At 52.8% G+C, this 27084-nt stretch overlaps 1 protein-coding gene across 4 annotated transcripts in view; it reads right to left on the bottom strand.

The window, feature by feature from the left end:
• The window catches only part of TBX15 (T-box transcription factor 15), a 103384-nt gene extending 81050 nt beyond the window's left edge, over nt 1–22334 (bottom strand). The window contains exon 1 of one of the 4 annotated variants that reach the window (XM_030944557.1): nt 22277–22334. Coding sequence is in view for 1 of the 4 variants with exons in the window: in XM_030944533.1 (XP_030800393.1) it covers nt 8030–8231 (202 nt within the window). In the remaining 3 variants the exon portion in view is untranslated. Of the gene's footprint in view, nt 1–8029; nt 8319–10624; nt 10816–12883; nt 12964–22276 lie in introns of those variants that run through there. The other 3 variants (XM_030944542.1, XM_030944550.1, XM_030944533.1) reach the window with 3 other exon arrangements.
• Nucleotides 22335–27084: the final 4750 nt, after the last annotated feature.

Raw genomic sequence — 27084 nt, 5'->3', positions numbered from 1 at the left:
CTATTCTGTGTGCCCTGGCCCACCGATTTAAAAACAATTTTTGCTGTGGCTGCATTCATATAAATGTGCTGATAATTAATATGATTTGTGTCAGCTTTTAACCAGTTGGTTAAGTACTCTTTAGAAACTCTAAATTGATTCTTTCAAAGGTGGTTTGCAATAATTTCTTCCCAACCTCCTTTTCAAGAGCTACACATGTGGACATAGTTGGAAATGTCCATTTAACAATACGGGAAGATTTCTTTCCCAAAAAGCAAAAGCCTTGAGAAGAATGAACAGGCGCAGTGGCAGTGAAGTGAAGCCATCCACTATGACAGGGACTATCATGCAAGAGTTTAGCTGAACTTCTTTTTTAATTTTATATATATAATTAACCAAGAAAATCCAGCTTAGAAGAAATGAAAATTTCATTAAATCCTGCAGAATTTGTCAAACAGCTTTGACTTTTAGAAAAAGAAAAAATGGGAAGCAGTTTTGAGTGTCCAAATGCTTGATTTGAGTATTTTATAAATAAAAATACCTTATTATTTATTTGCTAATTCATTCTGTGATCTATTTTAAAACTACTTTTTAATTAATCAAAACAAGGAGGCTTGGGATCTGTTTCTAAAATGGTTGCACAACTTAAAAACATGAGCTAGTTTGATGATACAAAAATAAATACTTAAAGACTGGCCAAACCCTAAGTTTTCCTGATTCTCCATAAAATATTTTTTTTAAAAGCTTTTACTAAACTAAATCTAAGTGAATCCTCACCATCTTCACTTTTTTTTCTGCTGAGTCCCAAAATGAAAATCCTCCTCAGACTTCCTCCGTTGCTGTGAATCAGCGTGTGCTGGCCCAAGCCACTCGCTAGGTGAACCCTCCCCTCTGACAGCTGCACTTGCAAACACACAGCAAACAGTGGAGAGCCCACTGCCACAGGGCTCTGACTCAGACCATCCTCTCACCATCTTCACAACACTCTCAGATCAATAGCTCAATTAAGCAAAGGATATATGGAAATATTATTGTAAATACTGCTGTAACAACTGCTTTTATCACTTCTGGAACTGATTTACTGATTCATTGTTTTCTGACCTTGAAGAATATGCAATTAAAAGATGCCCCTAGGATGCAAACTGCTACTAGAATTTCAATTGGCACACATTTCTTCTCAGTTTCAAAAATTCTCAATGTGCTTTCAAAGATATTTCAATTTAATTTTGCCATACCACGATGTTATCTCTCCCTAGGACTTCTCAGCAGAGTACACTACAGCTTTTAACACAGGAAATGCAAGGGGGTTGTATTTTGAGACAGCAGATGTTTCGCAGGTGTAAAGGTTGCAATCGTATCCTATTTTCAACCATACTGGAAATAAGCAGCAGGAAGCCACACCTTTGGGGTTTTTTCCCTCTGAAAAAAAAGGCTCAGCATTGCTGCACAGTACCCTCTATATGAGGAAACTGTACTTCGAGTAAAAAGCTATAGAAGCAAAATCTTTCAATGTCCTGCTATGCAGAGCTGCTCTGGACAGGATTAGGAACTGGAGAACTGGGTAGATCCCACTTGCCTGCATTTTCCCTGCACCCAGGTGCCCATGGCTGCTCTTCCCAAAGGAGCCACACAGTCACCAGGCTGACAGGCACTACCCACATGTCTGTATACCCACAATACCTTTCCTGCCAGGATTTTAGCAGAAGTTCCCATCCTATTACTGCCAAGTAATTGCACTATTTAAGAGGATGTCAGAGAGCTAAGAGTTAGCACAAAATCCTGAAACTCCATCAACAGGCATTAGTACATTCAGCCTCTCTGAGAAACTCCTTCAATCTCTGAAACATTGTCAAGCTTAGAAAATTAAAGTTTCTTTCACTGAATTTGATTTTGCATCACCAGTGTAAACTACAGATCTCAATATGGACACTTGAGGTGATTTAAATCACACCTGAACGGATTTTACTGATTTTACAAAAAAGGACAATGTAAGTGCCATCTGATCCCATCTCAATATATTCAGGAATTTTTCCAATACTCTCAGACTGGTTCTAGTGCATTACTTAAACTATTGTAACCTTATTAATCTAGATCAGAAGGCAGAAAAAAGAAACTCTGGAAAAAAAGAAATGTTGGTCTTTGAAGACCTAAGACTGCAAGCAAAGATTCATTCAGGAATCCAATGGATTACAAAAGAAACAGTGATCGGTGTGAATAGAAGTGACTCAAATGGCACCGACTGTGCTGTAAAACAGTGTAAATTCTCTTTCCTGAATGCAGTGCTCTTGGAAGGCATCTTTCAGCTTTTCCATCTGAGAAAAGCATCAGTTTTCCTAAAGAGAGATACGGATAAAGCAGGACACTTCTGCCTGAGGAGAGGCTAGCTGGGCTGATATTTGATATAAGTGCTCAGTCCCAAATGGGAGGAGGGAGAAGTGATTGATGGTTCGTAAGGAATTACTTGACTTTTGCTTGTAACAGAAGCTTTTTGGATTTTCCCAAAGTTCTTGTCGAAGACAAGAAACATCTTTTGAAACAGCAGCTTTCCCCTTACCAGCAGATGGGATAAACCTGTGTAAAAAATGCTGCGACTTTAAAATACATTTAAAAGAAAGGAAGAAATTGCTTGATGTGCTGCCCTTTTCCCAACGCTCTGCTGTTCTTTAAGGTTTGCCTCTATTATTCTATTACCTGCCCTCTTAATACAGTGTGAGTAATTCACCTCTCTGCAGGAGGAGTTTCACAAACCCAGCAGTAGGAGTTCCCCAGTTCAGTAAGGCACATATTACCACAGGAACAAATCCTTCTGGCTCTCTGTCTCCTCAAGCTCCAAGGTCAGAGGTGCATGAACTTGACTAAGACAACCCTTTCCCGAGCCCCCACAGGGCTTGGCTCTCCTGGCTCTCATCTGGACAACTCCATCTGCCTCCTGCAATTGTCTCCTCTGGGAAAGATGAGAGTATTAGCTCTGCTGCTGGTGTATGGGGAAACAAAGGTATTAGGAGGGGCAGATTTTCGCATTTCCTTCCATCGTGTACACCAGGGAGCAACGGAACTGAGCTCCGTATCTGCCTTAAAGAGGCAAACTGATGATCCAACAGGTGGAATGAATTCATACAGTCCCAGTCACACACAAATTCGTTAGAAAGACTTCTCATCTATAGCGCCCAGTCCCAAGGCAAGGCAAAGCTGAGACTCTCTTGCCTTACATCTCGTTGTCACAGAGCATTGCTCGTCTACGAGCCTCAAGGAACATGCAAAGGACGATGTATGCCAATGCGCTCTACCTAGGGAAAGAGACAAGAAAAATTGCTCTGCTAGCTCTCAAAATCCTAGCCCCATCCACCGAGCACTCAAACAAAAGCTGAAGTGAGAAACCGAATAAAGTCACTCCCTCTTCACGGGTTTAACAGCCACTGCTCGAGGAACGGACTTCATCAATATAAGCATTCAGAAGCAAAGGTATTAAAAAAATAAAAAATAAAAAAAAGGAAGTAGAAGGGTCAACGCATTTTCTCCTGCTCTTAAAATCTCTTTACCTCTCCGGAGGGTGGGCGGGCTGCGTGGCTCCTGCACTCCCACCGGTGGAGAGGGTTTGCCCGTGAGCAAGGAGGAGCAGGAACCCCGCGGCGGAGCGGGATTGGGATGGACATCGATGCAACCTCCCGGGAGACACAGGAGAGCAACACGCCGCGCTAAAAGAGCTGAAGGTTTTACTCTTGTCAGCCACTGAAGGCTTTGTGAAACTCCCGGATCTTAATCTTACGGATAAGCACATGTAATAAACACATTGTGGGTCTTAAAATGTGTGCCGTGTTTTTTCTGTCCTTGCAGAGGCTCACCACTGTAGATTCAGATAAACACAAGGAACGAATAACTAAACTCTCAAAAATGCCTTGCCTTTTTTTGTTTAATTTGTTGTTTGGGGGTTGTTTGTTTGTTTTCTGGTGATTTGGGTTTTTTTTAACCGGTAGGTGCACTTTTAATATATGCAACCAAAAATACCGGTGGGATAGACGTGTGATACAAAAACTGCACTGGCGGAAAAAATTCGTTTACCAAATGGTTTGTGTGCTTCTTCGAGAGGAAAAGGACGGTCCCAAAGCCGAAAAAATCTATCTAGCCGCCGCACCGTTTTGTTCTGCCTCTGAAGCGCCTGCGCTCGTGTCGCCGTGAAAAGACCCTGACCGCCCGAAGGAGCAGCCGTATTCTTGTGAAGGCAAACGCGTCCACGGAAACACGTTCCCACCCACACTCTCCAAAAAATTTTTAGAAGTCTTAAACTTTCAACAAGGAAAGGAGCGCGCTCGGCTCTGCCTCGGTATGTCCCTGCGCCCTTGAGGTGGCGAAGGGACGGGCCGACGAATGCCACGGCCGTAAAGGACGGTAAACAATATATTCATCAAGGGAGGCAACGCCTGGGGCTCCCGTGACCTTTCCGCTGCTCAGGTTAAATCTATAAATACCCAGAAGACATCCGAGCCCATTGTTTTGCTGCCCTCTGAAACCGAACCTGCCAAGGGGACGGAGGGGCGTCCCGCCACCCTCCTCCTCCTCCTCCTTTGGCCTGTCGGCGGCGAGAGCCGAGTGCCGGGGGAGGATGCGGGAGCGCGGCCGTGGGCGGCGGCGGAGCAGCGGGAGAGGCTTCCCGGAGCCCCCGGGAGAGCTCTGCCTGCCCCGGCCCGGCGCTCCCGAGTGCGCGGGGTGGGAAAGAGAAGATGAGAGCCGCTGTAATCCAGAATTTCTTTTCACAACTTGTGGTTGAACCCGCACATGATTAAAACCCAGGTTTATCCCCCTTTTAAATGAGTCTCGTTAAAAAAGCACATTAACTCTGGCGACAAAATTCGTGGCTGAGACATAAATAACTCGGATGCTCGGGAGATGTTCCTTACAAACCTGAGGGATTTATCCGCTTGCTTTTCTCGCCTTTGCCCACGGCACAGCCCGACCCGGCCCCTCCCGCCTGCCACCTCGCTTCTCCCGGGAGGATGCGGCCCCGGAGGGAGGGCAGGTCTCTCGGGAGACTCGGTCTCGCCAATATCGTCACCGAAGGGTTTGGGCACGGCTGTAAGATGGCACGTAAGGGGTCAGGGATTCCGCCAAAACGGGGAAACGAGCAGCGCTGCCTCCCAGGCATTGCGGTTTGTGCACGTCCAGCACAGATCCGCACCCACGCGGGGGATGAAGCGGGGCCGCTCCGCCACCTCCCCCCTCACCCCTACCGGAGGACGTGTCCCGATGCTGGGAGAGAAATCCTCATACCCGCCTTTTGCACGCAAAAGATCTGGGAAAAGGAGGGCAAATCCTTACTCTATTTGTGGCCGCGTTTAGCTCCCCACGCTGAATAGTTTTCAGACCTTCCCGCGCTGAAATGGAGGCAATTTAGGCGAAAAGATCGATAAATGGGGCTAGACCGATTTAGGTTATCCCAGGAAAAACAGGACATAATTTCCCAGCGCGTACTGTACGACTTGCGGCCTCCCCGCAAGCAGCCCCGTCCCAACAGTACCGCAGCGGAGGGAGCAGCCCGTCGCTGCTCGGGGGCAGCGGCTTTGAGTGCTGAACCTTTGGGACGCTATAAACATTCCCTTTTCTAATTTTTTTTTTCTATATCGCTGGAGATTTGGCAAGTTTAAAATACGTTAGGTGTAAAGTTTGTTCTTAATTAGGTCTTGTAAAGATGGAATTTGGTGGTCATTATAGAGCCGCTAATCAATTTTCACCCAGGAGCAAAAGTACACCGCGGAGGAATTAGGTTTAATGAAGTGACTGTGCAAATTACAGTCGCGGACTTTATTTAAAGTCTATCAACCTCCTAAAAATGATTTCTCAAACTGTTCTTGATTTCCTTTGCTTTATGAAAAACATCACGTTTACTTTCTGAGGTTTCAGGCACTAGCAGCCATTCTCTCCCGCTCTCCAATCTGGCACATGGAGAGTTTTCCAATTTTCCAATTCGAATTCACTGAGAAATAAGCAAATTAAACTTTGAGACTGTATAAGAACATAACCTATTGCGGCTAAAAAATTATGAAAAACTGTTCTGAAAAAAAAAAAACGGTTTTTAAAGGGAGGGAAAAAAAAGGAAAAAAAAAAGACTGATGCACAGATACTCTCTGTTATTAGAAAGCGGATTTTTGTCTATGATCGCGTAATTATTCTTTTGAACGGGGAAGCCTCTGAAGCCGTAGGCTATTTTTTGACTGGTTGATCGCTGCTGTCCCCTCTCCTTTATGCCCGTCCCTCCGCTGAGAGAGACGTCCCTGGCAGCAAATACTACCTACTTCTCCTTAGGATCCGCACCGGAAAAGGCTGCTGCTGTTAAAAGCAAATTGAAATGCGGTTCCTTGAGAGCGTAGAGGGGAGAGGTCTTCATGGTCTTTAGCTCCCTTCAAAAACACTTTAAAATTTTTTTTACAGCAAATATTTTTGATACCTCGATCTAAAATTCTTTCTCTTTTTTTCGCCTCCTTTTGTTTTTGTTTTATTGGTTTAGGCTTTTTTACTCTTAGGTTTTGCGCAGCTTATTCTAATTGATAGCTCAGAGAACGTCACGCAAAATAAATAAAAACGAAATTTAAAAGGTGTTCCAAGTGCAGCGAAATGGATTCGGCAGGAGTGGAGGATATTTCCACCCTTTTTCTTAGGGCTGTGCAAATAAATAGTTTGACCTTTTTGCCCCATCCGAGCATTAAAAGCAAAGAGAAATCACCTAAAATTCTCTTTCTCCCCACACTATAACTGTGAGAGCGGGGCCGCTCCCTCGGTCCCTTCTTAAGGCCCTGGGGAACAGGGCGTGGGGACGGCGAGAAGGGCGCGGGGACAGCTGGGGGAGCGAGGCCCGGTGCGATTTCACCCCCGGGATCGCCGCGGATCCGCGGCTGCGTTTGCGGAGCCCTCGCTTTAGGCCGGAGAGGAGCGGCCGGGGGGACAAGAGGAGCCCGAGTGTTTGGCTTGAGCCAAATGGAAGCTGCGAGACACCGGATCCCTTTTAAATAAAAGTAAACAGACGAAAGTTTAAAGTCCAAAGTACGGACACCAGGACGGAAGTGTTGTGCTCCCTCTGCGGTAACCCCGTCCCGCCGGCCTTGGGGCCGCGGGCCCGGTGCTGCTCCGTGCGTGGCTCCCCGGAGGAGCCAGGCTCGGGAGCGGGGCTGGACTCCTGGCAGTGCCCCTTACCCGCTGGGCTCCTTTTCCCTGCCGGGAGCGTTTCCCTCCGGAGAGGGAAGGGACCCCTCCGCATCATCCCGCGCTTCCGCCGCGGCTTGTGGGCTCCGTCCCGGGAGCGGAGCGAGGCCGCGCCGGCCGGAACCCGCGGGTCCGGTTCCGGGAGAAGGACCCCGAGCTGCGGGAGCACACAGCGGGTCCGATCCCAGGAGAAGGACCCCGAGCTGCGGGAGCACACAGCGGGTCACCATCGCTCCGAAGAGCCGACGACCCTCGCCCCGGAGCAGCGCTGATCCCGGATGCCCACATCCTCCTCCTACACCGAAACCTCCGCTTAGGACATCGCTGTTTCCGCGGGGAGTACGCGGGGGTGACTCGGGAAAGAGGAGAGGGGAGCATCTCGCACCCCACTCCTTTGCCCCCGACCCTCCCGGCAGCTCCAACTCGGGGCTCGGGAAAGTGGGGCAAAAGGAAACGCGTGTCCCGAGACACCCGGGAAGGAGTATCGCGATCGGCAGGCACGGAGGGAGTGGAAGGAGAGAGGGTTAAAAAGGAAGCAGAGGGGACACGCCGTCCCTGCCGGGAGATCACGGAGCTATGTGGGGGGGAAAGAGACACAGCGAGTGACACAAAGTTCCCGTAAACTGAAAGGAAAAAACCAACCAAACAAACAACAAAAAACCCACAAAAACAACATCAAGAAAAAAAAAAAAAAAAGAAATCTCCGCAAAATTCCCGCTTCTTTTTTTCTGCGCTCCCAGTCTCGGATGTTTTCCGGGACGCGCTGCCCGGCGGGTAGCTCCCGACAGGACTCAGGGTGAGAAGCTGGGAGGGAGAGGGGCAGGAGAGGGGGTCCCGAAGAGAAAGGAGTCGCACTAACCAGGGTTGAGGTCCAGGCACTGAGTCGGGTCTTCATTGTCCCCCAGCTGGCCATTGGGGCTGAGGCTTTCCATGGACAAATCCAGCCCCTTGTCCTCCCAGTCTCGCAGTTTCCTCTTTTTATTTGTCCCGATCAAGGCTTCTACCGAGAAAGCGTGCGCTCGGGAGCTGAGGGCCACCGCCGATCTTCGCCTCTCACTCATCTTATCCCCCAGCCCAGACCCTTGGGCACAGGAGCGACCAGTGGCTGGGAGCACACAGCTCGGGGACCAGAGGCAGAGCCTCTTGCCTCTGTCTCCCCCCCCACCCCTCCCCAGCTGCACCCCCAGAAGAACCAGCCCTCAGTCTCCTGAAGGCACTACATGAGGCTGCAGATACTCCGCAGGCAGAGCCAGGAGGGTGTGCTCAGCCCAGGTCCCAGCACTTGCTCAGAGGGGCTGCAGCAGGCTGGATTTCTTGTTTTTTTTTTTTTTTTTTCTTCTCCCCTTTCCTTCTGTCTCTCTCTGATTGATCCAAACTTCTGGGATTTTTTTTTTTCTCCAAGAGTTAGGCAGGCTGTGTGCGCCTGTCAGGAAAAAAAAAAAAAAAAAAAAGGGGAAAAAAAATGTCCCCGACCAATAGGCGGGAGAGCTCGGGAGAGACCCAAAAGCTGCGACCCAATAGGGAGGGGAGGGAGACTCGGGCTTGAGGGAGAGGAATTTTGGCCATCTGAGTCCTGGAACACCGGCCGGGAGAATTAACTGTTTGAAGAACGGGGAGCCAGTAGGAAACCCATAACTCTAAACACAGAGAGGTAACAACTCCCGCGCTTCTCTGCGCCGCACCCAGGCTTCCCAAACGCTGCTGCTGGTTAATGCCCACGCAAAGCACCCGAGAGGTGCTTTACCGCCCAGCGGCGCCGGGTGACAGGGTGTTTTTAAAACTTCATTTATGCCATGAATTACTTGCCCTTGCCGGCGGAATCGGTGTTTGGCAGAAGCAGAAGCAACGTCTCGAGGGGGTTGAAATTTCACTTCAAAACGATGCGTGTCCGTGGAGCGGCGGGGCTGAGCGGGCGGCGTGGGCTGGCAGGGACACCCAGACACAGCCGGGCATGGGGAGCTCCTTCTCTTTGGGAAGGGATTTTTATCCAGATAAAAATATTTTTTTTTCCCTTTCCCGCTTCTTTTTGTCACTCTAGCTACAGCGAAAACAAAGCCGCTAGGTACAAATCCCGGCTGCTTGCCTGGATAATATTCAGCATTTTATTTCTGCTCTCTTGTTCACTCTGCCCTGACATCCGCCCGGCTGAGGCGGGCCCGCAGCTGCTCCCACGCCCCTCGGTCACGCGTGGCGCGGGGGGGCTCGCAGTGAAAAGCAGCAAGGGCGGCTTTTGAGAAGGTGACAGAAGCGTGTGTTTTCATTAGCTGGTGGGACCCCGGAAAAATAGGTGAAGTCAAGTGAAACATTGTACACAGAATATACAGCGGGGAAAGCCGCGGGGAGTTAATTCGACACAAGTTCAAAATAAAATGTGAATAATTATAAAGTATGAGAGGGGATTAGCCTGGACTGACCCGCGGTGGAAAAGCGGGCAAGGAGACCCACAAATTTTGAGGAATGGATTATTTTCGTCCGTTGCTTCTCAGCTGCTCCCTGAAGGTGCAGAGCTGTTTAGGGCAGGTTTTTTCATAGATGATTTTTTTTTTCCTACGGGGCTGAAAGCAAGTGAAAGGGGCACTTGTGGGAGTGTAGGGGGAAAGGACACTTCCTTGTGCTCCGAGTGAATCCCTGGTGCTCACGTCGGCGCGGTACGGCGGAGCCCTTCAGCCCGCTCTCCCCGGCCTAAAGCGCCGACTGACAGCAGCCCGCCGGGGTTCCCACGCACGGAAACGGATTTCAGATGAAAAACGGGAAAGAAGCCTTTTCTTCGGAAACCCCAGCTAAACCCTGTTATCTAGGCCGAGGAGCAGGTTTTGTACGTCTCCATCACCCGCCCTGCAGCCCTCATCCCCCTCCCCGTGGCTCCTTTCCCCTCCCCTCCAGTACACCTCCTTGACAGGTCACTCTCCGCTGGCTCAGCGGCGCTGCCACACGGGATGGATGGCGTGTATTCCGCACCCTGCGCTGCCCGCTCCCGGGGGAGCCGTGCCGGGCAGGAGTAGCAACAAGAGAGCGACCGAGGCAGGGGCTTGGAGGAAGCCGACAGCGGGAGCGGGCACTCGAGGAGGGCACACGTGTTTCCAGCGGGTCGCCCAGCTGTGTGTCTTTTCCCAGGCGAAGGAATGTCTCAAAAACAAAAAAAAAACTCCCCCCCAAAACCCCATCAAAACAATTCTTTTCCCTCTTTCCGAAAGCCTCGGAAACACTTGTCTGGGATGCAGGCACCGAGGAAGGCTTTCAAAGAAGCTGGAGGGAGATTTTAGCAAAAGAGCCCAAGAAAACAGCGGATTATTTATAGCGGTTTAGTGAAAAGAAATGGTGCTGGAAAGGCAGGGAGATTTAAGCGAATTTTGGGAACTGATGTAAGAACTCAGAAATACGTTTTCCAGAGCAGCAAGTGTGGTTTTACGGGTGGACGGTTTAAAGCAGCCCCGACCCCTTTTGGGTCTCTTACCTTGGGGCTCTCTCCTGTGCGAGCTGAGGTGTCCGAGCGCTCCGCGCCCGGCTCTGGCAGCCGAGCACAGCCTCTGCAGCACCGACAAGAGACACAGCGCACTTTCCACGCCAATACGGCCCCTAATTGTCAAACCCCAGGGAGCAGACCCCTTTGCCAGGGGCGGGAGAGCAGCTCCCCGCGGTCCCGGACACCGCTCCCGGCACCGCGGGGATGGATGGATTCACGGCCCCGACGGCTGCTCCTCTCCCTCCTCCCTGGCCCTATCCTGGTGCCTGGGAGGTTTGGGACTGCTCGCTCTCCCTGTGCCCGTCCGCGCCGGGCGCTGCGAAAGCGGCGAACACAAAGGCGCCGCCGCTCCGCCGTGCGAGCGGGGAGAGAGGGCAGCCCCTGCAGCGACCTTGCGGCCCCACTGGATGTGCCGGGGAAAGGGGAGGGATGAGGGGGGCGGGGGGCACAGAGAGCTGCCCCCTCGCAGGCTTCGCTGCCCCCTGCGCTGAGAAAGCTCGCCCAGAGAAAACCCCCTCCTCTCCCCGAGCCGGGGGATGGGAACTCGGCTGAGCCTTTGCACCGAGATAGATCTGACAGAGCAAAACGCGGCCGCGCCGCCCGCACCCGGGCTCCGGGGCTCCCCTCGGCCGCAGCGGCACCGGGGCCGGGGTCCCCTCTCCCCGCGGCGAGCGGCGCAAACCTCGAGTCTACCCGAGGCCTGGCCTTAATCTGGATTCAGATCCGACTCCGACCCCCGGCCGCCAGAGATGAATGCGTCCCTTTGCCTGGTCTTTATTCCAGACTCTTACTCGCAGGGGTAGCTCCCATTAAATCCAGGAAACTGCTCCCTGGAATAAAGTGGCAGGAGCAAGGGTCGCAGGGCCAGGCCTCGGGGTTTATAAAGAAATCATTCACTTCTGCTTTCCAGTTGTCGCAGAGCTAGCCTGAAAAATATTTGTTTATATATGGAAATATTTGGGGGAAAAAAGAGAAATAAGGGGAGCCGGCTGCTGGGCGGGAGTGCTGTCCAGATGTGCTGTTTGCAGGGGCTGGGCCACTTTCAAACCATTCTCCACAGCAAGAAAAACCTTTCCGAAGGTTTCCCCAGATCTAGCCCGCGGATTTATTGTTATTTCTCTTTTTTAAAAAGTTAGTAATCGAACACAACGTTAAAACCAGGCTATCTGATAACGTGAGTGAGCGATTTGCTGGGCTTTAACGCAGCGCCGATTATCTTTGAACGGATCGAGGATTTCGAGGCTGGCACTCTAGAAAGAGGCAAGTTTAAAGCAAGCACAAGTCGCCGCTTGGAAACACGAGCGAGGTGATGTTCCCGTGCTGCGCGGGGTCAGTTACTGTGACTGGGAAAAAAAAATACGCCTGCAATTTATTTTTATGGTCTGCACAAACGGTATTGTTGCGTATATTAACTAATTCATAATTATACCCCTATTATGCTGTCGATTCGTTCCCCCTCTCCTTCCCCCAGTTTTCTCAGGCTTTGAGAATTGAACCACCGCAAAATATTTACAGTCTCAAGTGTTTTTAAATGGGCTTTGTTTGTGTTTTACAGAATAAAAATCTCTATTAGTGTTTAAACAAACACCATGCCAGTCTCTTAAGCCTTCCAGATGTTTGCAATAAAATGTCAGGTTTTGCCTTTGGGACTCGAAATAAAATTTAACTACCTTCACCCTGTAATTATTCTCTTAGCTCTCCCTTCCTAAATTTATCTGCTTTCTATCAGGACAGAAAAAAATATCCGATTATACACTTGGACTATAAAATACAGCCACTACTTTCCCTCCATTTTACCAGGACTTCTCTCTGTTTGTTTCGGCGCGTATATTATTTTTGTCTCTCATGTTTTCGGGGCGGCAGAAGGAGACCAGGCAGAGCAGAGACGCATCGGCACATTTGCTGGGCTTAAGGCAACAAAATGCCCCTTGTCCCCGGGCCTCTCCCCCTATTCATCCCCATGCCGGCCCCAGTGCTCCCGGTGGGGAGGAGAATCGGGAACTTAAAATTGTCCCTGAACTTCCACTGGCTCCGGGCGTCACTTTTCTCCAGGCACCAGTGAGACCTGACTGCATTTCGGAGCCTCCCCGCGGAGCTGCTTGGAAATAGGCAATTATGATGAATAATTCACACAAAGCAGGTTCCCCTCGCAAACAAAGACCAAAGTCCCGGCTAGAGACCCTTCTGCCTTCTCAGCTACTGACTTGGGACAACACAGGCAGGATTAAAAGCCATGCATTTCGTATTTACCACGCCAAACTTCAGAACAACCCGGAACGAAAAGCGGGGCACTTAGATGATCTCTCTCTTCATTTGCAGACTACAGACCCGCTTTGCCTGCTTGTCAGCAGGAGTTTCTGCCGCTTTCAGCTCTCGCTGCTGGCGTGAAACCCGCAGATATACACGGGCGGGCTGCTCCGCTCCGCGCCCCCTGCGCGCTGCAGCCGCCGGGCACAGCCTGGGGGCGCGCCCGCCCGGTGCACTCGGCTTCACACCCACGGGCGCCCCGGACCCAATCCCGGCCGCTCCTACCACCCCGCTTTTTTTATAAGATATTTATTTTTCCTCCCTCTTCTGCAGATTTTCTCCCTGCCTTGTGCTGAAGCTTCTGCTGACAGGTGAATCCTCGTGGTGCAGCTCTCGGATGGCGAGAGGCAGGAGGGCAGGGGCTGGCAAGAACACCGGAAAGCAGGGCTGACCTCCCCCCCCCCCCCCAACCCCGGCCCCAAAAAAAAACCTGTGTACAACTCAGCTCCATGTGGAACAGAGGTGTCGAATCAGCCATGCCACCCGCCACATTACCTTCCTGACAGCCTTATTTGCGCACACACACATCCCCGAGGAGAGGCGGCAAAGACAGCCGAAACCGCTCTCACAGGGTGCTGGTACCGAGGAGAAGGTGCAGCTGGGCTCCGGGGCTCCGCGACCCCCCTGCGCCCCCCCGGCCTCATCCGCATCGGGTCGCTGAGGTTTCCTCGGGGCCTCCTTCTTCCTGCCCCTGCCCGGTTTGCAGGTGGACTCTGGAGCGGTGTTAGCCGGCGAGACGGGACCGAGAGAGATTTCAAAGCAGTTCATAGGTCTGGGTTGGGTTGTTCGTTTGTTGACTGGTTTGAGGTTTTTTTCCTCAATACAAAACCACCCTGAAGGAATTTCCGAGTTCTAGAGGGTTAGAAGACCTCGGGAGGAGCGGGGAAAAGCCGGCAGCGAGGCTGTATCTACACAAACTGCAGGGCAAGAGTTTTAACCAGATCCACTATCAGAGTCAGGGCACCAGAGCTGGTCCCGAGAAGGTCGCCGGCCAAGCATCTCCCGGAGGCCGACGGGCTCAGCTCTGCCTTGGCTCGGCACCCCTATGACCCCAGATCGGGATGTGTACACCTCCCTTATCACCCCACGAGGAGCACTGGGAAAGCTGGACCAGTATCAGGCGTGGGGCAGCCCACGCGCGAGTCTCGGCAGGGAGATTTTAGTCTGAAAGGTGATTGTTCTCTGCAGGGAGCCTGACTCTTTTCCATCGGAAAAGTAAAAGAAATCAGTTTAAAGCTGGCAGCAAACAGCTTTACACAGAGGAGCTGCTTCTTCGCAGGTAATTGCTGCTGTTATAATTTGGGATCGTTTGAGGGAGTTGACGTTTGGGGATTTGTTTCCTTTTCTGTTGTATTACTTTTCCAGCCCAAATGCAACCCTCGGCTCCCAAACCCACAGGGCTGAGTGCGATCAGTGGGGAGATGTGGACACACGGGGCCTATGGTACCTTGCAGCCGTCCCAGCCTGAGCTGCCTCCGCGGAGGAGGAGAGGGAGAAGCCAAGCGAGCTTTAACCAGCCCGGGGCCCGGGCAGGACCCAGCCACGCTGCCCCTTGTCCCGCTCTTGTCCCCAAGCCTCATACACGCCGAAGAAATGGCGTTCCCCAGAAAACGCTGTGGGTCTTGCTGTTGTACAATAGTTCTCATACGGGGCGCTGCAGGCGGACAACCGGCCCCTTGTTACCGAGACGGGATCCAAAGCTCGCTTTTCCAGGGAGGAAAGCAGGAATGCGCACAGCATTTCAATGTGCGTTCGGTCAAAAAAATAAATATAGGGGGATTTTTTTTCACTCTTCAAGGCACGGCTCTTTGAACCAAGAGACGTCTCTGCGCTCCTCTACCTCATACATGATGTGTTATACTGTAAACAATCCCGTTTGGGGCCGAACCTAAAACGAAGCAGACTTTAATGGGACTATTCAAAAGATCTGTGGCCGCCGGATGTAATCCTCCCACTATGGAAAACAGTGCTATTGACGCTAGGCACCACTGCAGAAGCAGGAGAGAGGTCCCCGGCCTCCTCACGAGATACGCTCGTGGCACAACCCGGGAACTTCAAACACGGCTCATTTTGACCCACGTGAAACACAAGTGCTGTGTGAGGCAGGCACGCCAGACACGCGGCTCCAAACCCCTCGAAAGTGGCCATGAACCACCAGACCCAGACCCGCACTCTCTTCCTGCATCTCAAACCTCTCCCGCTCTTGCTCCGCGCCCGGAATTGACCCAGATTTATTATTAAGCAAGATTTTATTAGCTTCTAATACTATTTTTATTAGTTTCTAGTAACGAGAAAGCTGAGGGAGACTGGGCTCTCTCAGGGCGAAATTTTGGGCTGGCGGGAGGAAGTTCTCCTGGTATCTGTGGTCCCTTTTTTTTTGCCCGTGTGAGTTGCACACCTCGCAGGGATTTCTCCCGCCTGGAAGATAGAAGCCTTGGAATCGAACGGAGGGCGACGAGCGATTATGCCGTGGGATACCCCCTGATCCAGCTGAACCTTTATCCCTCCCTCAGCGCAGCTTTCTCGGCTCCCCACAGCTCAACCCGCTAATTCCCCGCAAAGCCGCAGAAACCTGCAGATATCCCCCCGCTCCCGTCTCGGTGCCGGCCGCATTCCTGTCGGGGTCACGTTCTATCATGATTCTATAAGTGAAATTATCTTCTCTCTCCATCCCCTGGGGAGGCAGGACCAGGCAGCAGCGAGCCCGGCAGCGTGTGCGGAGCTCGCCCCGCAGCAAGGCCTCTCTCCCTGCGCTGGGCTCGGCCCCTGCCGCTGCGGGCACGGAGCCGCCTCGGGTCAGGGAGCGGCGTGTGGCATACTCGGAGGAGCCGGAGGGCCCCAGTGCCGCCTCTCAGGCTCCCGCAGAACAATATTTTGAGGCGGGCGGCGGGCAGCAGCCCGCTGCTGTCCGCAGGGGCCGGACAAAGGGGGCATCTCCGCAGCAGGGAAGAGCGGAGCGCCCCGGCCAGCCGGAGCTAGGGCGGGTAGCCCCGGCAGCACTTCCCGAGGCTGCCCGGCGTGGGCGCAGCCACCGGGAGGTTCTGTGTGAAAACAGCACGGGAAGCTCAGCCGCGACGGGCTCCGGCTTAGGGAAAGACAGTGCCGGGGCTCGCCTGGCACGGCCGCCAGCGGGTGAGCTGGCAGAACCAAATTCAGAGGGGACAGCAGCTCGCCCACGGGGGAAGGCAACGAGGCAAATTGAGAGCGGGATCTGACAGTTCAGCACAGGTCGGGGCTTCCTCTCCTCGGGAATGAGCAGACAGCGAGGGAGAGCCTCGCTGCAGGGCAGAGAGGTGTTCAGGCGCCTGCATCCAGCCATTCTCTCGTGCGTGGGTGGCAGGAGGCTAAATAGGTACTCCTGGCTTTGGGCTCAGTCAGGCGGGGCCAACATGACGAGAGCGGCCGTACAGCAACCAGACAAAGCCAGCCTGTGCCACACTGCAGCCGCGCTCGGGGAATAAGAGTCCTGCCTTTGGAAAACAAAAACACAATAGCAATTAAGCGCTCATCTGAGTGTGACTGCTTGTTTGGCAGAGACTGACCGGAACCCGGAGGCTTTCCCCTTGCCAGCAACACATTCGCCCCCGTTTTCCTTCTTCACCATCCGTGCGAGAGGCGTCCCGCCCAGAAAAGCTCTCCAGCTATCGGGACAAAACTCAGGTTGTGTGTTCCCCCTTATCGCCAGGGGAACGCGAGCGCCAGGGGGAACAAATATGGCCTCTTCTAAAATAGCAGAGCCGAGCAATAGCCTCTGAGTCAAAAGTGCCTCCCTAGCAACCCTGACTGAAAGTTTTCTTCTTTACAGATGTTTTGTGGTATATTGGTCTATTTGTTAAGATCCCCCTGTGCCTTAGTAATCCTGTCCTGCCGTATTTTACTCACTTTGCGTTGATGTGGTTTCTCCTCTTGCCTTTCAGGATTATAAAAATCTCTCCCTCTCCCTTCCTCTCTTTTCCCTCTATAGTCGGGTTTCAGAGAAATGTTGGTTAAACCTCATCTGCTGCTTTTTTTCTCTTGTGATGGCAAATTCGGCGTCATCTGTGGACTTGCCCAATGCAAACATTGCATTAAGAAGTATTTCAAGGCATTTTATTGTTGCTCTGCAGTGCTTTGATGTGGTCTATAGGCACCGATTGTTGATGCCTCCCTGCGACTCCTCAGTGTCAGCATCTCATCTCTGTCTCTTCTTCCTCCTCTCCCCGCATTTCTTCCCTTTTAAAAATAAGGGGTTTGAACAGTCGTGACAGATCCCACCACCTCACCCTCGAGTCACTTCGGCCCCATTTCCCACGGGAGGGACACTTCTAGCAGTGCGGGGCTGCCCCCTACCCTGGAGACCACAGATTTATTTCCCTGCCCGCAGGCTGCAGAGGGGGCGGCCGTGTGCCTGGCCGCCAGCTGGCAGCTCTCCTGTCCCCCACGGGCACCTCGCCTCCCGCTGGCGTGTGCAGCTCTCCCCGCACCCCTCCCGCAGCGGGAGAGGCACCGAGCAGCCCTCACCTCGCAGCGGAGCGGGGACTGCAGCAGCACCGGAACCTCCGCTCCCGGGGCACAGGGGCGGTGACACGCCAGCCCGTGCGGGGAGCCACCCTGCGGGACGTGTCCCACCCGCTGCCTGGGCCCGCTCGCCAGCCACCGGCGGCTGGAGCCGTCTCGCCCCTTGGCAGCAGCGGGATCAGAGCCAGCCTTCTGCTGCCAGGGGCTCGCGTGGGTCCAGGCGGTCTTACAGCGAAATCCCGCTGGGATGCGGCTGCTGCGGAGCCGCTCCCACCGCGCTGGGGGAGGAGGGCGCAGCCCCCGCTCAATCCCAGCGGGATCCCGCCGAGCACGGCAGAAGCAGAGCCCGGGTCGAGCTCCCTCCAGGGCGGGCACTTGAGGAGCTTTGCGAACATCCCCACTGGGTACGACGGGCTCCCGAGAGAGCCAATTCACACTTTGCGTGGTCTGTAGGGTCAGCAGCCTGATCCGGGTCGGTATCTTTGGAATGGAAAAGCCAGGCAGAGGCGGCAGGGATTGCCCAGCAAGACAATCACCAGCAGTCAACGCCGCTCATCCAACACGGGCCTGCGCTTTCAGTGGAAGAGTGATGGGGTCGGTGTCTCTCGTGTCCACCGCACAAACACACTCCCCTTATCCTTCCTCCCATTTGATTTTCCTTAGCAAAATAAAGTCCTGACCTCCGCGCGGGTGGGTGTCTCCCGGGAGCCAAGCCATTAGGCAGGTGGCTGTGGCTCGGTCGGGAGGGGGAGGCCGGAGGGAGGCAGCTGTCAGCCTGCTGCTTCCGTCCGGCCGATCTTAGCGCTGTCCCTGCCATCACCGCGGCCCGGCGGCGGCCGTGACCCTGGGGACAGGGATGCCAGTCCAGGCTTCTCCGGGCACGGAGGGAGCAGACGGGAGAGAGCCGACCCGGTCCAGCCTATGCATCGTATCCCTGAGCTGGTTTTAGATGGGGCAACTAATTTTGGAGGCACGCTCAAAGAGGGTTGGCCATGCACCAGTGAAAGCAGAGGGCCCTCATACGCCAGAGAGGCAGACACTGAACTCTTCTCTGTGGTGACCAGTGACAAGACCCGAGGGAATGGCCTGAAGCTGTGTCAGGGTATGTTTAGGTTGGATATCAGGAAAAAGTTCTTCACCCAGAGGGTAGTTGGGCACGGACTGGAACGGTCTACCCAGAGAAATGGTCACAGCGCCAAGCCTGACAGAGTTCAGGATGCGTTTGGACAACGTTCTCAGGCACATGGTGTGATTCATGGGGCTGCCGTGTGCAGGGCCAGGAATTGGACTTCGATGATCCTTGCGGGTCCTTTCCAACTCAGTATATTAAATGATTCTATGATCTCCCTCCTGCTCTGACGAAATTGTGTCGGGACCATTTGCCAAGCCGTGTCCTAGCCCTAGCCACGGCTCCAGCCGCAGGTTTTAATAGCTCCTGGGCTCCTTGCAACTCGACGTGTGCGCACCTCTCTCCGTGGCATCGCGCCCCTCCGCCAGCCCCTGGCAAGCGCATTAAAGGGAGGCTCCCACCGCACGCTCAGTCAGCCCCTTGTGCACTGGCACATTTCTCCCTTGTGAACGAGCGGGGATGTAAGATTAGCTCTGAGCAGATGTTCCGGCAACCAGGCTCGTCCGCAGAGAAAGCCCCGTCCTTCCCCGCCGCCTCATTCCTGCGCTCCCGGCGCTCGCCCGCTCGCTCCCGCCTCCCGGGCCGCCCCGCGCGGCCCGATGACCTCATCCCCGGCATGTCTGCCATTACGCTTTGAGTTACCCAACCATTTTTTTTAAAAAATTAAAAAATATAAATTGCTGCTTTGTGAGATCAAAGTAACGATTTCTGGTGCATCTGGAAACTGGAGAAAAAAATTGGAGCAGCAACAGTTGCACAACTTCAAAGTGTTTTTTAACAATGATTTTTCTTCTTCCTCTCCTCCCCAATCTTTCAAGCATCAGATAAAGACAATGGGCTCCATGGCTGTTTTCCAAAGAAATAACCTGTCTAAAGTGCCGCACAAAATCTCAAGTAGACAGGAAACACCTTACACGGCTTTATTCTTTCGATCAAATAGAAATAGTGGGAGACTCGTCTTTCTACAAGCCCAAATCCCGTCGCTTCTAAGCGGCCTCTGCGGACTGTGTTGTAACGTGTAGGTAAACGAGTTTCAGGCGCGGGCTGCCGCTAAGTCTTTATTCTTTTATAGAGGTTTCTAACAACGCAGCACATGCCCCGTATAACGCAGCAGCCGAGTGTAACCCAATAACTCGCAGGGAAGGAGCAGAGGGCAGCGGCGAGGGAAGATTTCCCCAGCAGACACCCTCGGGCTGACAGGGGATGTAGTGGACGGAGAGAAGCAGGTACCGGGAGCGGCAGAGAAATTATTATCCCGTGTATTAGTAGGATATGCCTGCCCCGGTACCCCAGTGATCGCGGATCCCAAGAAGGCAGGAGAGCGGGTGGGAAATCCCGCTCTCTGCCGGGGTCACTCTTTCGGGCTCGGTGGCCCTCAGTGCCAGCTCTTTAGGGTTTGCAAAGAGAAGCACCAGGGTATTTCCCTTCCCTGGTGTCCCTCAAGCGCCTCGGTCTTAGGCGTAGGGACGGTGCCCGCAGCGAAATGCCGAGGCCACAAAGGGCAAGGCCGCAGAGGCGAAGGCTCTAATGGCTTCGACCCTGCGCTCCTGACCCGGTGCCTCCCCCACGTTTGTCCCTTTTGCCCCCTTAACTACTTCAGGACTGTGCCTTTGAACTTGGAGCGGAGAAGAAACCCCATTTGGCAGGGCGGTTTCCTGTGAAAGGGAAAAAGCCGACTGCGACTCTTGCGTGTCAGGAGATGTATCTGGAGCCCCGGGAACAGAAACCTCCGCCAAGTTTTTAAAGTTAATGGACAAGCATAAGACAGAAAAGAGGGAGAAGGAATCACCCAGAGAGCCGCAGAAGAGAAATCTCAGCTCTTTGTCGTCTGCTCGGAAAAGCAAGAGAAGCCAGGCGTCCCCAGTCCACCAGGAAAAAAGGCCGAGCTGGGTCGGCAGAAGCCAAAAAGCAGAGCACGGCCGGGGCAGGGGCTCTGGGCCTTTAGCTGCAGGTCTGCAGGCGATCCTTCCCCTCGCAGTGCCTGCTGCACCCGCGGTGGTGCTGAGCGAGTCGCAGCTCCGCTTCGCGGCCGCGGCCTCGCCCTCCGCCTCCCCTGCCCGGGGGACCCCGGCCAAGGCCCCGCTGACAGATGTGACACCTTGGGGTCACACCTTCCCCCTCCGCCCTGACACCGGGCATGCGGGTCGGCCTGCGCAGGGTAGGCTTTACTGACCCGTTTTTATTGTAGCTGCATCTTCTCTGGTTTTCGCATCGGGTTTTTACTCCCTCTTTTGATTTTTAAACTCACGGCTCGGGCGGACGCCGTCTAGCCGGCGTTATGCGATTAATTCTCTTTGCGGCTGCAAAGATTTGCAGGCTCCCCATTCCCTCTTTAGGTTTCACGACTGATCCCCGGCGAATTGGTTTCCAAGTCTGCTTAAAAGAGACGCTTCAAAGGCCGCCTTTTCGTTTTAACGTCGGAATTGGAAAACAAATTTAGCAAACGTTTCCCTCTCCTCGAGAGACCGTCACGGCGCACAAGTCCAAAACCTCGCTGGAGAGAAGACACTTCAGCGGCACCACACAAAACGTGAAAATCCGGTGTGTCACCAGCTCTTGGGAGCATTACAGCACCGTCCCTTACGGTTTGCGGCCGTAAACCCGTGCGGAGCTGAATTTAGAGCTTGACCTCTTCGGTCTTCCTAGAAATAATCACTGTAAAGAGCTACAGAACAAACTTTTCGGGCTCGGGATCCCGATCTCCGCAGCTGCAGTTTCCGACCTACACGGTTTCCCGGCTAAACGCCGAGAGGCTCGTCCTTTCGGAGAGCACCTTTTCGTCAGCGTATCGCCATATTCCAAAACATGTGTGTCTAGAAACAGAACTAGGTTGGCGGCATTAACTCTTCTGGTCCTCTAACCCTGATCCCAGATTTAGAAATTGCTCATCTCCTGTTTACAACGGCAGATACATCATAGAACAGGGGGAAACCCCATGGGGGAAAACGATTTCAGAAATCTGTTCAAGTTTATTTCAGGAGGAAGAGATTCCAAACAACAAACCAACCAACAATAAACTGGTAACCTATTTCAAATATGCCTAGGAGATCAGTGTTATCTCTTTTCACATAATCGGAGTTGACACCTCATTTACACGCTGGCGCAGCTCGAAAGCATTTTACGGGTGTGTTCGTGTATATAAGTACAAGTATATTTTCTTCAGAGAAACCCTCTGAAAATTTTGAGTACTGTCACTGAGGTTTTGTTTGGTGACCCAAGGTGCTCAGGAGGGTGATGAGACTTTCCTTGTCTAATTACTTAAAAAGGAACGAATTCGGGGGAGAGGGAGGGTTGAGGGCAAACTCACGCCAATCAAACTGGACAGGACTGGACACGTACTTGACGATGCGACCTGGGCTGCCTCTCCCAGAAAGGTCAACCCTAAAGGAAGATAGACAGACAGACAGCTGGACAGACTGTCAAGCGGGGACACGAACAGATTTTGCTAGATAGAAAAGAAGTTTGAGTTCAGCCTGGAAAGGGGTGGCACAGTTCTGAGAGTTTGGATGGAAGTACACATCGCTTCTGCAGGCATTGCTTTGATCGAAACAAAACTGCACCTACACTTCCCTGACAAATTCAGAGGAAGAAGGAGAACGGGGACTAAGCTGTTCTTTCTCAGATGAAGATAAAGATCACACTCCAGACTGGACGCCCTGGCACCTCAGACACAGCAGAAAGAGGGGTCACAACCAGGGGCTCATACTCACCCCCTCTGCCTTGCCAGCGGGTCCTGTGGACACCGGAGACAACACTTCTAGATGCCTTCAAACAGAAAGCAGGCACGGACACGGCAGCCCAGCGCTTCCACACCCACACAGAGGACGCTCCCACACACACACACACACACCCACCCACACACACTCACACACACACTCACATACATAGCGACACACGCGGCGTGAGAGGCAGGCGAGCCCCTGGGTGCAGGCTCCAAGCTGGGATAAGTTTCGGGCGGGCGCGGGGAACGCAGGCAGCCCCGCTGCTTTCCAGGGGCCGGGAAAGAGGGGAAGGTTGCGGGGACCCGGCGGCGCCAATTTGTGTCGGCCGCGGGGTTCCCAAAAACGCCTCCCCAGGCGGGGAGTCGCCGGCTCCACCAGGGCTCCGAGGAGGCCGTACCTGGGGGTGGCTCCGGGCAGGCTGCCAGACAATTTCCCCCCTCGCCTGCCCTCTGCCTTCACCCCGGCAGGGTACACGCTGCACACCAGACCCACGCTCACAGCACCCCCGGCTCTGCACGCATCCCCTCGTATAAGGGCTCTACACGTACATTCATTCTAGATTTTTTTCCCCCTTTATTTATATAATTTTTCCCCCTCACACGTGATCTTAACTCTTACTCTTGATCCGTTTGCCATGGCAATTGATCGCTCCGTGTTTAGCCTATTTTCAGCAACAGCAATAAAAATGTCCAGGGCATTTTTAGCTCTGTCTTAAGGATAGACTTATTCAGAATCGACTTTAACAGTGCCTTTGCCTAGACTTAGTTTAATGTCTCTGCCCAAACATATCCCCCAAACCATCCTGTACCGTTTCAGTGTACTAGAATGTGCAAGGAGTCAAATATGTGTAAGTGCGCCTTTCCCGGCTGAAAGCTGCCCAGCTCGCAAGAATCAGGGGGGAAAAAACTAAACCATATGTGTACAACGCCTCATTCTGCATTGCACTATAAGATAAAGAGCTTTGCCGCATCGATTCAATGGAAGTCATTAACAAGAAAGCCAGTGAAGATTATATCCGTATTTGGGAGGCAAATGCTTGTTTAGAAAATTTATTTGGGATACAATAGCGCCAGGTGAGAGTTTGCGAGGCTCTAGGAAAATCGGTGATGTATGAGTCTCAGTCGCCTGGAATAAAAGAGGTTGAAAAGACACTCGGCGGGGCTGATCCCTTGGACCTCGGGAGAAGATGGAAGCGGAGACTGCCTGCTCGGGGTGAGCACCATAGAGGCTCCGAGACGCAGGAGTGATGCGCTACCCGCCCCCGGCACTGCCCCGGGCTCCAGCACACGACGAAAACGCGAGGGGATCGGTGAGATTCGCCAGGCTTTGCCGAGACAAGAATGAAAATGAGCAGCGCGATTTATCTACGGCAGCCAACGCTGCACCCTTCACGGAACGATGCCGGACGCGCAAGGCTTCATTTCTCGAAACGCGCCAACTCACTCACTAATTGTTTCAATTATCTTCCCCCTCTTAACTCAGTTTTCGTTATATGGAAATTGCTGCAATTTTCCCCGCGGAGATGCTTGAAAAGAGTGATCATTGCAGCCCGCCACTGCGGCTTCCCCTGCTTGCCCCACGCACGTTGTCTCCGGGGCATTTCCACGTGAACCTGGAGTTCTGCCTCTAGCTAATCCCAAAGTGTTCAAAGTGTGGGCAACAATACATGACGGGGGGCTCGGGAACTCACAGACCTATTCCCTGTCTCAGCAGAACACGCTCGCCTTGCCCGTAACAATCATTGCCTTGCTTTAAGCCCCCCCCGCAAGCCCGTGGATGGAACAGAGCCGTGTAATTCTGCCCACCCACGGGCTTGGAGCTCACGGGGGACCAGATGCGAGGGGCTCCGGACTCGCCCCTCTCGTCCATCACGTCTCTTGCCTCGTCGGGGTTTGGAGCCGTGCAGAGGCGAGGAGATGCAGGGCCAACGCGAGCTCTGACAGCGCACTGCAAGTCTGAGAGAGGCTCAAGGTTGGGCTTGGATCAGACATGGTTTTCCAAACCCCACGCCTCCGCTTTTATTTCGGAAGTAGCCCAAGCAGAGGTAGCGGGCAACGAATAAAGAAAAGAACGAGGAAAAGGTCGTGTATGGGGAATTCGTACTGCAACAAAAGACGGCGGGCAGAGGTTTTTATCTGCCGGTGCGTTCGTTCTATCCTCTCTCCAGTTAGCACCATCAGGTGTATTTTGCCCTGTCGCTCCTATTGCCGACTCTCGAAAACAAAATCATGAAAGTTTTCCCGGGCATCGATTACACGCTTCTCCCTCTTTCCCCACGTTACGGAGGTGACGGCTCCGGCCAGCCGTAGGCTTGTCTCGTATTTTCCGCGTTAAGGGAAGCGGGAGCGCTTAGTAAATAACCTCCGATGAGCAGATCTGATCGTCCCTGCACAGTCCCCTCACGTATCCTTTTAAACCACTCGGCCACTGAAATAATCCCCAGTTTACGGCTCGCCTGAGGGAAAGCGCTGGGGAATTATCGCCGGCAAACGCAAGGACCGAGTCAGCCTTCTTTTCCCTGCAGGGCTTCACTACCCTGAAAGTGGAGCAGGGACTGCCCCCGCTTCTGCTCTAAAATCTGTTCTCAAATAGGGAAAGAGCCCTCCGGGATGCAATGTCAGAATAGCCTTCAGTGCTGGGGCTGCACTCCGTGCAGTAAGCAAGCACCGCTCCAGAGGGAGGGGGAAGGGGCTAAGGGCTCAGGAAGGCCCTTTGACGAGCCTCCTGCTCGCTTTTAATCTTTGGGAGGACGCGGTGAGTGCCCAGAGTCTTACGAGGAGACACAGCCCAGCCCCTGTGCAGAGCCGCGCAGTGTCACGGCGACACTCTTGCACCCACCCCGCAATACGGGCTGAGCCGGGTTCCCTTCCCGGGAGGACTAGTTTGAAAGTCTCCTTGAACCCGCGGAGCTCGGAGTCCGCTCCCTCGTCCCGCTCAGGGCAGCGGGACACAGGCAAAAGCAGTTCCCGGCCCCGTGACATGAGGAAGCAGGGAGCTGTGCGAGGCCGGGGAGCGCAGGACACCGGGCTGGGACGGGGAGGGCAGGACGGCTGGCCGGGATGAGGAGAGCAGGACACCGGAAAGCGCAGAACAGCGGGCTGGGACGGGGAAGCGCAGGACACCGGGAAGCGCAGGACAGCGGGTTGGGATGAGGAACACGGGACACCGGGCCGGGCCGGGATGCGGGGGAGCGGGGTTGGATGCCCGCGCGGCCTCGCCCGCAGCGCCCCCGGCCCGCCGCTGCCCCCTGGCGCCCGCGGCCGCGCACTGCGGCCCCGCCCGCACGGACCCCGCGGCGCCCCCCGCGCCGGGGCAGCTCCGGCTCCTTCCCGCACACGGAGCCCCCCGCGCCTGGGAAGCTCCCTCCCGCACACGGAGCCCGAACAACGCTCCCCCACCGCCGCTTCACTCCTGCGGCACCTTCCCAGTTCTCTCCAATGGCCGCTAAGTTTCGAGGTGGGGAGCGGCGAGCAGGCAGGGGTGGGCCATCCTCGAGATACTCACCAGCAGTGAGAGGGCCAAGAACGGAGGGACCAGCTCCCTAAAAAGCCCCAAATGCAAACCCAAACAGTTTACTATTCAGCAAATTTAGTAATTATTGTTTCCCGTCCCTGTAGTAGAATTACCTTAATTACCTTTCTTTAGGTATTAGATCCTTGGAGAGACCCTTACGTTCACACTGCAAGGAGGAGACAAAGATTAAGAGACATTTTCAAGTATTTTGCAGCACAACAAAGAGTATCAAGGTAGAAATCAACAGATTTCTGCGAAGCACACAACTCGGATACTTTCACTAAATGCATTATTTATTAGCCTATACTGAACTGTCCGCCCTTCGACACTTTTCACTGTTTACTTGCACCACAAGCATCACCAAAAGAGTACTTCAGGAAGAAATATTATTAACTCAGTGCCAAGGAGGGCATCTTAAATTAGAAGGCTCAAAAAGCTTGGTAAATATTAGTTTAGCCTCCCAATATATGTTTAATGAAGTCTCCTATGCTTCATTTATAGTGAGGAAACTGAGGCAAAGCATCCTGCTCTAAGTTAAGCTTCCTACTCAAAAGCAAAAGAGAAATAAAAAGTAAAACGTTTTTAGATTTTCTTTGCTTACCCAAAGAGCAAAACTCTTTTTCCAGAGAAAGAAGTAAAAGAACAGAAAACTGCAAGGCAGACAACAAAGGCTCAAATCAGATTAAAAACAATACACCAAAATGGCCTTTATGATGCACATTTTGCTGTTTTCTATGAAGCTGTAGCAATACATTCAATAAAACAAATAGGGAATATTCAATCTTTTCTATTTACTAAATTCTCATCTGCAACTACATTACACTTTTTTCCTTTTTTTTAACTGAAAGAGGTAAAGCATTTTCCCCAAAACCTGGCAGCATCCATTAAATCTTCTCAGGCCACCCAGAGATTTCCTTTGACAAACCACTCCTCAGCTACTGAAATATCCTCATAAGCCATAAAGACAACATTTACACTCAAGCTAATCCACCTCCTCAAAGGCAAGCAGAAAGTAGAATGAAGCCCTTTGGGTCAGAACTTGGTTGGCTTGAAGAAGAAAAAAAGTGAGTTTCTACTCCTGCCAGTGTGTGATGCTGGTAAGCAAAGTGGATTAAAACAGCAGCAAAGCTCATCACTTCAGTTTTGTTGTTATGCTACACAGATATTTTGGAACTCTGAAGTTTATTTTAACAACATCTCTGTAGAAATTAGGCCCATTAGATATAAGTCACCCAAAAAAGCACATTTCATCTTCAGGGGAGCCAGAGCAACCCACAAACAAA

Source organism: Camarhynchus parvulus, chromosome 1, assembly GCF_901933205.1.
Source record: "Camarhynchus parvulus chromosome 1, STF_HiC, whole genome shotgun sequence".
NCBI classification, from domain to species: domain Eukaryota; kingdom Metazoa; phylum Chordata; class Aves; order Passeriformes; family Thraupidae; genus Camarhynchus; species Camarhynchus parvulus.
This window is presented reverse-complemented; position numbering and strand designations above follow the sequence as displayed.